The sequence below is a fragment of the Pangasianodon hypophthalmus genome, chromosome 10 (assembly GCF_027358585.1).
Source record: "Pangasianodon hypophthalmus isolate fPanHyp1 chromosome 10, fPanHyp1.pri, whole genome shotgun sequence".
NCBI classification, from domain to species: Eukaryota; Metazoa; Chordata; class Actinopteri; order Siluriformes; family Pangasiidae; genus Pangasianodon; species Pangasianodon hypophthalmus.
The window spans coordinates 26637040-26648665 of NC_069719.1; the positions used below are offsets into that span (position 1 = coordinate 26637040).

At 36.7% G+C, this 11626-nt stretch overlaps 1 protein-coding gene across 1 annotated transcript; it reads left to right on the forward strand.

The window, feature by feature from the left end:
* The first annotated feature begins 1179 nt into the window (after positions 1 to 1179).
* On the forward strand, positions 1180 to 11420 carry galcb (galactosylceramidase b). The gene is made up of 17 exons (XM_026926895.3): positions 1180 to 1393; positions 2763 to 2831; positions 2913 to 2976; positions 3086 to 3199; positions 4261 to 4400; positions 5211 to 5249; positions 5458 to 5588; positions 6266 to 6421; positions 7069 to 7193; positions 7300 to 7427; positions 7515 to 7604; positions 7691 to 7780; positions 8950 to 9094; positions 9514 to 9694; positions 10154 to 10317; positions 10859 to 10935; positions 11023 to 11420. The coding sequence occupies exons 1-17, from the start codon at positions 1250 to 1252 to the stop codon at positions 11164 to 11166; spliced, it is 2001 nt and encodes a 666-aa protein (XP_026782696.1). The 5' UTR covers positions 1180 to 1249; the 3' UTR covers positions 11167 to 11420.
* The last annotated feature ends 206 nt before the right edge of the window (positions 11421 to 11626 follow it).

Consider the following 11626-nt stretch of genomic DNA (forward strand, 5'->3'; position numbering starts at 1 on the left):
AGAGGAAAAAATCATTATGCTTTTTTCCTTTTCTACCTGGCTGAAACGGGCTTCCATACCATCACATCCGTATGTGCTTGTTGAACATCCCATTCCAGATTTAGTCCCCTTTCGTTATTTTGTTATATTAAGCTCCACTCTTCTGGGAAGCTTTCCACTAGATTTTGGAGCGTGGCTGTGGGGATTTGTGTTCATTCAGCTACAAGAGCATTAGTGAGGTCAGGCGCTGATGATGGTGAGGAGGTCTGGGGTTCAGTCGGTGTTCCAGTTCATCCCAAAGGTGTTCAGTGGGGTTGAGGTCAGGGCTCTGTGCAGGACACTCGAGTTCTTCCACTCCAACCTTCACACACCATGTCTTCATGGAGCTCGCTTTGTGTACAGAGGCATTGTCATGCTGGAACAGGTTTGGGCCTCTTAGCTCCAGTGAAGGGAAATTGTAATGCAACAGGATACAAAGACATTCTATACAATTATGCACTTCAAACTTTGTGGTAACAGTTTATGGAAGACCCACATATGGGTGTGATGGTCAGGTGTTCACATACTTTTGGCCATATAGTGTATATTGCTATAAAATGTTCGGATTATCTAATTTTTAACTATAGAGAGATTAAGCACCAGGAAGGTCCCAGATGCATGTTCAGGTTTATAAATATGGGGTGGAAATGAGAGGAAACACTAAGGTTCCTCTAAGGGACCTCTTTATCTGTAACACACCCCTTACAAATTTTATTTCATGAACATAATTCAAATGTATACATATTAGAAACATTTGTACAATACAATAATAATTATGTGTAATGTGCACAATAATATTTTGTCTATTTATCAGACCAGTAGATTTGTTTGACTTTTTTTCACCTATTATATAATACTTTTTCTTTTATTAAAATTAAAAGTCTTTAGCTTCTAGTTGACATTATTTATGTGCAGAATTGTTACAGTGATAATTATGGCAAGTTGGGATTTCCAACACTAACAAAAATAACAATGTTATAAATATGTCTAAATTAATTATTAAACCGTAAACTTGACATTATAGCGAAATTACGGATAAAAAAGAGAGCCATATAATAAAAAAAATGGTTTAAAACGGTCTAAAAATGTGTATGAAATGATATGAGAGACTACTTCCGGTATCAATGTAAAGCCGATGACGTAAGGGAGAATGGGCGTGGTTTGTGTCAACCGGGCCCATTTGCGGAAGTACGATCATGTGATCAGGTGGTTTGTTTGTGGATGAGATAGAATGAGCAGGAAAACAGGCATTCGTGTGTTTTTATTCTTTTTGTTATGTGTCCTTGTTTGTTCAGCTGATCACAACTACTTTATAGATGATAGTGGTGGATTTGGACGGACATTTGATGGCATCGGGGGTTTGAGTGGTGGTGGGGTAAGAGCAACTTTAATTCCTGCTTGCACTCAAAGCTGAAAATGTATATTCCATGATCTGTGCATTTTTAGTTTGACTTCACTGTAAAAATAGGAGATGCATATGAGAGGAAATGGCACACATACAGCTCTTGGACAGTTTTGTTGCCTGATTATTTCATAGCCTGAATCATATGACCAAGTTCCTTATTACACAGCACACACAACACATCTACAAGCATTTATATTATAGATTGTGTTTATATGTTCACAATGTATAATATACATGTTTGTAGATGTGTTATGTGTTATTCTAGTTTGTTTGTGGTGTATATATCATATGCACTGGCACTTACAGTTGAGGTCATATGTTTACATACACCTTGCAGAATATGCAAAATATTAATAATTATTATTATTATTAATAATAACAACAACAACAATGTTATTATTATTATTATTATTATAAAAGAGATCATAAAATTGCATTGTTTTTGATTTAATACTGCCCTGAATAAGCTATTTCACATAGCAGATGTTTACATCTGTCCACAAGACACAATAATAACTGAATTTACACGTTTTAAAGTTTACATACGCTTGATTCTTAATATTGTGTGTGTTACCCGGATGATCAGTGACTGTTTATATGGTTTGTGATAGTTGTTCATGAGGCCCTTGTTTGTCCTGAGCAGTTAAACTGCCCGCTGATCTTCAGGAAATTCCTCCAGGTCCTACACATTATTTGCTTTTCCGGCATTTTCTGCATATTTGACCTTTTTTCCAACACGGCTATATGATGCTGAGATCCATCTTTTCACACTTAGGACAACTGAGGGACTCGTACACAACTATTACAAAAGGTGCAAACATTCACTGATGCTCAAGAAGGTAACACAAAACATTAAGAGCCAGGGGGATGTAAACCTTTGAACAGGATGATCGGTGTAAATTATTATTTTGTTTAAAGATCTTTTTTTTTCTTCCTTTAGTACTGCCCTTCAGAAGCTACATAAGCTATTTACATGTTTCCGAGAAGACAAAATAATAACAATATATACCGATCATCCTGTTCAAAAGTTTACACCCCCCCAACCCTTAATGTAGTGTTGCATCACTCACATTAAGTGAGGAATAAATCCCGCTGGTACCACTATCACCAGGTAATCAAATGGCATTGTGGGTAATATAAAACATGTTAACTGAAGTGAAAATGTTGATGAAAGTATACAAAACTTAAAAAGTCAACTTTGAACTTAACACCATTGAAGTCATTTAGAGTGCAGTTTTCCTTTAGGATATAAATTTATATACGTTTATTTTTATCAGTAGCCTTGACACTGTTATAATGTATAAATATATATAGCTCATTGTGATTAATCTGTTTGCAGGCAACATCTCGGCTACTTGTTAACTATGCTGAACCATACAGGAGTCAAATTCTGGATTACCTTTTCAAGGTAAATGCAGTGAAATGTGTTTTTAATTTTAACAAAAAAGTAAATGTCATTAACGTTCTCCTGTAATGTATATTTTTTTAGCCCAACTTTGGAGCTTCCTTACAAATCCTGAAAGTTGAAATTGGAGGTGATGCACAGACAACAGGTAGGTTTCCAAACCCTGAGGTCAAAGAACTCAAATCATTTGGAAATCATTTGGAACCGCAGGAAAGACATTACATCACCACACTACATTATATATTTTTTCCCTACAGATGGTACGGAGCCGTCTCACATGCACTATCCGAATGATGAGAATTATTTCAGGGGATATGAGTGGTGGCTGATGAGAGAGGCGAAGAAGAGGAATCCTAACATCACGCTGATAGGTGGATTACACGTTAACACTTTAAGCATTCAGAGATATTAGTAATTACAGTAATGTTTTATATACCATCACAGTATTGTAAAATAGTAAATATTCTGCTACATTCTGCTTTTGAAAAGCTGTTGATGAGTCAGAGGATCAATTTTACCATCATATTCAGGGGTGCCAACATTTATGGTTTCACCGTAGCATTTACAGTTTTTGATCACTTGCTCCGCAGATAAGTTAGACACCTGAAAACGTGTGGTTTTCCTTCTTCAGCTAAGGCAGCGCTCAAACATGAATAAAAATCGCTTCATGGAAATGCCAATTCACTGAAGGGGAAAGGACATGGGATGTGAAAATTCCCTGCTGGTAGCACTTTTCTTCGAGATATTCCTCAATGCAGGGCCAAAAGTCCAGGGGGTGGAGCTGGATCTGATCCAAGTGCTCCTATAAACCTGTACAATGCTGTAGAACACAAAAACAACACATTGAACATACTCATCCTGCCTGAAACACACTCCACCCCTTAGACATTTCGGCTCGATATTTTTCGCCCAGCTCCACTCATGTAGGAGGAGCTAGATGAGGTCCGACTCCACCCCATGGACTTTCTGTTCTGCAGTAAGGGGTATTTGCTTTCTTTCACTTTGTTGTCTAGCTGAACTTCGACCTGTGCATTCATGAGCCTCAGTCTTATGAGCCAATAGGAAACAAGTAGGCGGGGCTGTGGTCTTTTTGATCAGTAAAAATGAAGAGGCTGCTTCTAATTATTAACTATCACTCACACTCTTTGCCTGGTGCATATCTGGGGAAAAAATGAAAGGAATCTGTAGGAATCTGTCTGCCAGGATTTTCTTGTTAGCAATGTTGGCACCTCTGCATGTTTCTCAAACTTTTATGGAACTCTTATGTGATAAACAGACTTGTGATGCGCTTTCAAAATCAAAATACAGTGTGTTGAGTAGTGCGATATTGCACACCTGATTATTGATACATGTCTCTGTAAACTAAACTTAACTGTCTATGCGCGGAAATGTTTTAAATAATTAAATATGTCTTGGTACTGATGTGATGTAGGCTTGCCGTGGGCGTTTCCTGGATGGGTGGGCCATGGGGAAGACTGGCCCTATCACTTTCCTGATATTACTGCTTATTATGTCGTGTCCTGGATTATCGGAGCGAAGCAATACCATGACCTGGACATTGATTATGTTGGGGTAATTATTATAATTTTTTATTATTATTATTATTAGGAAAGTCTGATCAAGCTGAAATTTGGTGTACTGCATTGTTGTACTAATCTGTAACTGTATTAATAATGATGACTGGGCTACTTAACAAACATGGCCCCTATCAGCCAATCAGGTTTTAGCAGGTTCACATGGTTAACAATGAGCTACCACCCAGAAACTTAACCAGTATGTTAATGTGTGGTCTATGTAACATTATTATTATTATTATTATTATTATTATTATTATTATTATTCATGCTTCAACAAAATTCTTGTCCTAAAATTGGAAACCCAATTTTAGGACACTGGACTAAACAACTTGCTTGATTTTTTTTTTTTATTATTAAATTTATTATTATTACATGTATATTTATTTATTTTTTGCTATTGTATAAATTGTGACTCATTAAATATAATAATTAATTATAAGATAATGAGAAACAGGGTAATTTTTTGAATAAACATTTTTACATTTTTAGCCAAAAAAAAAAAAGTCAGTTTTTGGAATATTTCTGCCATTTTTTGGGGAAAATTTCTGCCATTCTGAATTTTTTTAAAAATTATTAATTACATGTGTGTATATATATGTATGTATTTATTATTTATTGCTGTTGTATAAATTGTAAGTCATTCATTAAATGTAACTTTTTGAATAAAAATGTTTAAATTTTTAGCCAAAAAAAATGAACATGTAAGTTTTGGGAAAATTTCAATCAATTTATTATTATTATTATTATTATTATTATTATTATTATTATTATAGCATTGTTTTTTGTTTTTTTACTTTTTACACAGATATGGAATGAAAGGAGTTTTAACAGCAAATATATAAAGGTAAGCAGCTCTCTGTAATTCTAGTTACTTATCTAGCAGCAGCGTTTGTGTGTTTTGTGTGTATTGTGTGTATTGTGTGTATTATATGAGGTATACACACATAGGAAAAGAGTTCGGGAAGTGTCAAACAGTTCTCTTTGGCTTTGTTTCCTTGTCAGTAATTGTGCGAAATGCTTTTCCCTCCTCTCCTTTGCTGTTCCATCATTAGATCCTGCGCTACACTCTGGATAAGAGCGGTTTGGAGAGAGTCAAAATCATCGCCGGTGACAACTTGTGGGAGCCAATAACTGTTTATGTCCTTCTGGATTCTGAACTCAGGAGCGCTGTGGATGTGCTTGGGTATAATACACACACTCACACATTGTCCTCTTAATAAACATGAGTGAACATGAAAACGTAAATAGAAGCGATACTTCTATTAAAAAAAAGTACATTAATATCAAGGACCAGATAATGAGTATGGCCATTTTTTCCTCTAAGAAAACTTTTAATACTTCTCAAAATGTTATACAAGTCCTGAATGGTTTGTTGCTGAATGTTTATTTAGAGACATTTATTTAACATTTATGGAAGGAGTCTCCAGTGTCAGTGCTTTATAACAGTCAGTTGGCGTGGCTATCTTAGTTGAGAATTTGATCCTAAAATCTTAAAACAAAAAAACAAAAAGAAAATAAGTAAGAGGAAGAAGCTTTGAGAAACAGCAGGAGGTGTTTCTGTCTATGCCAGGAAATAAAGGCCTGATCCACGTCACAGCCATTTTCTATGAAGAAGGTGTGTCTTTAAGCCCGTATAAGAACCTTTTTTGTCCTAAAGTGAATTTCCACATCAGCTTAGCTTATGTTAGAACTGGCTAACAAAAATCACTTGAATGTATATGAATGTCCATATAATGACTCGTACAGTGTATGGACTCTAAACCACGCCATCTGCGCTCAGTGATCTGCATACACGTACTGTATATTTGAGAACCTGTGTGTGTGGGTGTGTGTGTGTGTGTGTGTCTGACTTGTGTGCAGCGCTCACTATCCTGGAACAGTCACGGTACCCGAAGCCTTGCTCCTGAAGAAGCAGCTGTGGTCTTCTGAAGACTACAGCACCTTCAACGATGATGTGGGAGGAGGCTGCTGGGCGCGAATCCTCAACCGGAACTACGTTAACGGCAGGATGACTGCGTACGGCTGCACTCTTACATCTTATATATACTTTCTTATACTTTATTATATCTTACGCTCGTATCCCAGAAGCCAAAGAACTTTTATTTACCTTTTCCTTGTAACTAGTGCCATCTAGTGAACAATGTTCTGTATTCGGCCAGTCAGAGACGGAAATTATACTGCGTTTATAACTATTGCTACTATTTATTTGTCACATGTACATTACAGCGGAGTGAAATTCTTGTCTTCGCGTATCAAAGGAAGTTAATAATTTAGGATCAGAGGGCAGGGTCAGCCATGATACAGCGCCCCTGGAGCAGAGAGGGTTAAGGGCCTTGCTCAAGGGCCCGACAATGGCAGCTTGGCAGTGCTGGGGCTTGAACCCCAACTTTCTGATCAGTAACGTAGCACATAGCTGGTTAGTTAGTTAGGTGTGTAACTATTCAAATTTAGCCATTGCATTTTCTTTCATTATTAGTGCAACGTCATGTGACGTGTATTTAGTTTAAATGTTCATCTGAGTTACACTGAGGAGAAAAACTGAGTATCTGTTTTGCTCAAAATGCTTCAGTTTCACTTTAGAACAGCTGTAATATGAGTATGCAATAAATCGTTAATGGTTTGGAGTTGATTTAAATAATAATAGCGGCTCTGTGTCTTGTTAGCACTATTTCCTGGAACCTGGTGGCCAGTTACTATCAGGATCTTCCATTTGGGAGAGACGGGCTGATGACTGCTCAAGAGCCATGGAGTGGAAATTATGTTGTGGAATCGCCCATTTGGATAACAGGTGTTTTATTATACACTTTATTTAACAGAAATGAAGATCAGCCTAAAATGCATGTCTTGGACGCTAAGAAAACTATTCCTCTGATCAGTAAAATGTTGTCTTCTAGCCCACACCACACAGTTTACTCAGCCTGGGTGGAAATATCTGCAGACTGTAGGGCACCTGTCGTACGGTGGGACTTACGTAGCTTTGACGGATCAGAATGGCAACCTGACTATAGTAATAGAGACCATGGTAAGATTTTCTTTTCAATACAGGAGGTAGTGGTTTGTAATTTATCTTAACTTGTTAATCCAAATGCATTTTTTTTTTCTTCTCCAGACTCATGATCACTCTGTGTGCATACGGCCTCCTCTGCCTCACTATGACGTCACACCGCAGAAAGCCACCTTCTCATTAAAGGGATCGTTTGTACGTATTATCAAACATTCAGTCATTTATATTATGGCAATAATTCAGTTTCTTTTTTTAAACAGAGAATTCTGTTTTGCCTGCAGGCCTCAGTTAGTGAACTGCAAGTGTGGCATTCGAAGTTTGATTTCGAGACGAAAAAGCCAATCTTCTTTCAAAAACTGGATCCTGTAAAGGTAAATTAAAGAAGTAAATGTTTAAAAGTTATGGTTTCATGACTATTTTATAAATAATATATAAAATATTATTTTCCCATATAAATATAAATATATTATTTATAATTAATTAATTAAGTTTATTTATAATTTTATTTATTATTTATTTATTTATTATAGTAATTATAGTAATTATAAATAAAATATATTATTTTGTGTAATATTTTAATATTACAAGACATGTTATTTGCTAAGGTTTTTTTTTTTTTTTTTTAACTTTTGCACCGGCGCTATGAGACTACAGTCAGCTCCAGAATTATTGGCACCCTTGTCCTTAATCAATTTTTTTTTTTTTAACTAAACACATCATACTTCTTAGCAGCCTTATAAATTCTTATCAACAATATGTAACTGAAATGTAATTCCCCTGCTTATATTTTACTATTAACTATTATGTATTTTACTTAAGTTCAATTTAAGTGTTCAGAAACTCTTAAGCCATCCATGTTTAAGCCAAATTCCCATTAATCATTCATAAACATGATGACTAAATGAATAAAATGTTCATGAATGTTCTTGAACCAGGCAAAATAGCTACACAAATCCATATCCACTGTTATGTTTTGCAAAAAAAGATTTTTTTTTTTTTTTTTTTAATCTTAGAATAGATTTACTTCAATTAAAGGTTTGATTTCTCTCATATTTTCAGTGTGAGGTGTAACTAATTAACTACACAGCCTTTTTTTTTTCTTCATAACCCCCCTCCTTCTTTACCAAGGGTGCCAATAATTCTGGACCTGAGTGTAGCTAACAAGTACTGGAAGTCTGTCTCACCCAAAAGCTGATGTGATTTAGCTGAAAAGCTGAAAGTGATACAGATGATGATGATGATGATGGTGTGGTTCAACTTATATGGTAAATAAATTTGAAAAAAATAATTCTTTCAACTGAGATGAATCATAATGATATATTTTTTTTAAATATTTGGGTAGTTTATGGATGAGAGACTTTTGCTACTTGTCAGCTACAGCTGTGTAGGTCTCGTGCAAATGTAAAGAAGCAAAACGCCAGACACCAAACAAGTCTTGACTATATTTGAGGATTTCCAAACATAAAAAATGCTTAATTTGCCTGTTAGTTCATTAAGCCTTGTAGATATAACGTGCTGTAATGAAATCTGACCATCACAGGTATCTAATGGGACCTTCAGCTTGGACCTAGATGTTGATGAAGTGTACACGGTAACCACCATCACCACAGGATATAAAGGGAGTTATCCAGAGCCTCCTCCCTCCGCTCCCTTCCCGAAAAAATATTCAGACGACTTCAATGTCAGTACGTGGGCGTGTCTTTTTCTTGTTAATTTATAGCTTTGTATTTAAATCCCTGTGTCACAGAAGCACGGCTTGGCAACTGTACTTGGATTTATCGGGGTTACCACAGCAATTTCACACCAAATTAATTTTTTTTATTAATTAAACAATACTTGTAACCTGTTTATATCTAAGTTTAATGTGGAGTTACAGCTGTACCTGTGTTACAAAGCGCTGACACTGGAGACTCCTTCCAAAAAATGTTAAACATCTTCCAGAAAATTTTACCATATCAACACTTTTCTTCGTTGAATAACGAAACATTTTTAATTTGTTTATTATTAGGCTTAGATTATGTGGCTGTTGCTATAGAAACATTTTCAGGTTTGGAATAAAGCACTCATTCCAATAGTCTGTTCTTCCTCTCCTCTTTCTAAAAAGGACACCCGTACTTCTCCGAGGCGCCGCACTTTGCTGATCAGACCGGAGTGTTTGAATACTTCATGAACCTAACGGACACCGGCGCTCACGTTTACACGCTGCGTCAGGTGCTCACGCAGCGGCCAGTCACGTGGGCAGCGGATGCAGATCAAACCATCAGCGTCATCGGAGATTATACCTGGTGTGTATTGGGAGTTTCGATCACACTAGAGTTCAGGGTACTGACCCTGCTTGGTCTGGTTCTTCTTTATGTGCTTTGGGGGTGTGCTGTTATAGGAAAATAATCAACTGCAGTGTGGTGAGACGTAGCATGACATGAAGTGGCGGTACTCTTAGCACTCCAGAGTTGATTGTTTTCCTTTAACAGCATGTCCCAAAGAGTTTTATTCCTCTTGTACCATAGCAGTTTGCTTCTAGCTTGCTACCTGATTGGTCCAGAGGTTAAAAAAAACATTGCAGTGCTTGCTAACACAATTACATATAAAATGTCCACAGAAGTGCGGCCTTATATTTTCATTTTTAAAACCTCTTTTCATCTTTGTCTCATATACAATACATACAGTAGAAGAGTAACATACATCAGCAATGCAGCAGAGGATTATTACAAAATTCATCCCTTTTTTTTTCTTTCTTATTGCAGGCAGAATATAAGCGTCTCCTGTGAAGTGTACATGGAGAGCAAGTACACAGGAGGTGTGTTTGTGGCAGCGAGAGTGGATAAAGGAGGAGGATCGATCCGGAGCGCACGGGGAATCTTCTTCTGGGTGTTCGCCGATGGAACCTACAAAGTCACCAATGACCTCCGTAAGCAAAAAAATGAATAATTCTTTGATCATATATCGCAATCTGTTTCTTTATAAGTGATTTTCATTAGAATTTGAATGCATTTGGAAATGCCTTTAATTTCATTCAGCACAGACTGAGTGAATAATCACTACAGCCATATAGTGTTCCTCTCTCATACACACACACACACACACACATCACTCAACATCACTCAGCAGTGTCAGCAATAGCTGCAAATCAGAACCAGTTTAACCATGTGGACTTTTATTTGCTTTCTCGACATGATTATACAGCTGATGTGCTGTTGTCGATCTCTAGAGCAGATTGCTTACACAGGCTTGGGCTGATAACGCACTCGTTTGTTGCTTCTACAGATGTGTTCATAGGAATGTGAAACGTCAATGAGCAAAAAAAAAACATAATTGTGCAATAAGGCTTAGCCGAAGTACCTCAGGTCTGATTTGAAATGATTGGATTTTTGTCTTTGTACAATCCCAATATGAATTATTTTATATGCAATAAAAGAAGAGTGTTTTTTTTAATGCTTGCAATCTGAAAGGTGGAGAAAGTGTCCTGGCCGAGGGACTGTCCGGAACCCGAGCTCATGTGTGGTACACTCTGACTCTGACCGTCCAGGTTTGTGGATTTGTTTATGCATTTGAATAATAAAAAAAAAAAGAATCCTGAAATGGAGTATGTGTGTGAGCCTGTCTTTATTCACAGGGTTATTTCGTTTCTGGAGAGCTGAACGGCTACGTGCTGTGGAAGGACGCAATCGTTTTGACACCGATACACGGATGGGCGGCTATCGGCACGAGTACATTCCAACTGGCTCAGTTTGATAACTTTGTTGTACAGGCAGAGTAACAACACGGCCTAGTCTTTATTTCCTGTCTAATAACGGGATATAATAATGGGAGGATTTTTGGGCTTTAAATACTGAGACTGGAATTGCACTGATGTGATTAACTCACTGGTGAAATACTTTGTGTGTGTGTGTGTGTGTGTGTGTGTGTGTGTGTGAGAGAGATGACATCTGTAAATTGCACTGAAGTACATGATGTCCATGGGACATTTTACAATGAATGCCTTAATTAGTATTAAAATCTCTTGAATGTGAATTTTACGTTCTTTGATTTGAGACTTTTTCAGTTTTGGTAATGTTTTTGTTTATTATTTTTACGGTTATATGAATGAAAAGGATAACATGGGATCAGCAGCACAAGGCAGGGCTGTTTATTAAACTTTAGCTATCTGTCTTTATGCTAGCATAAGGAATAAGCAAAATCAATCACGTGGTTTTTTTGGTGAAAAATGTTTCTTTCCA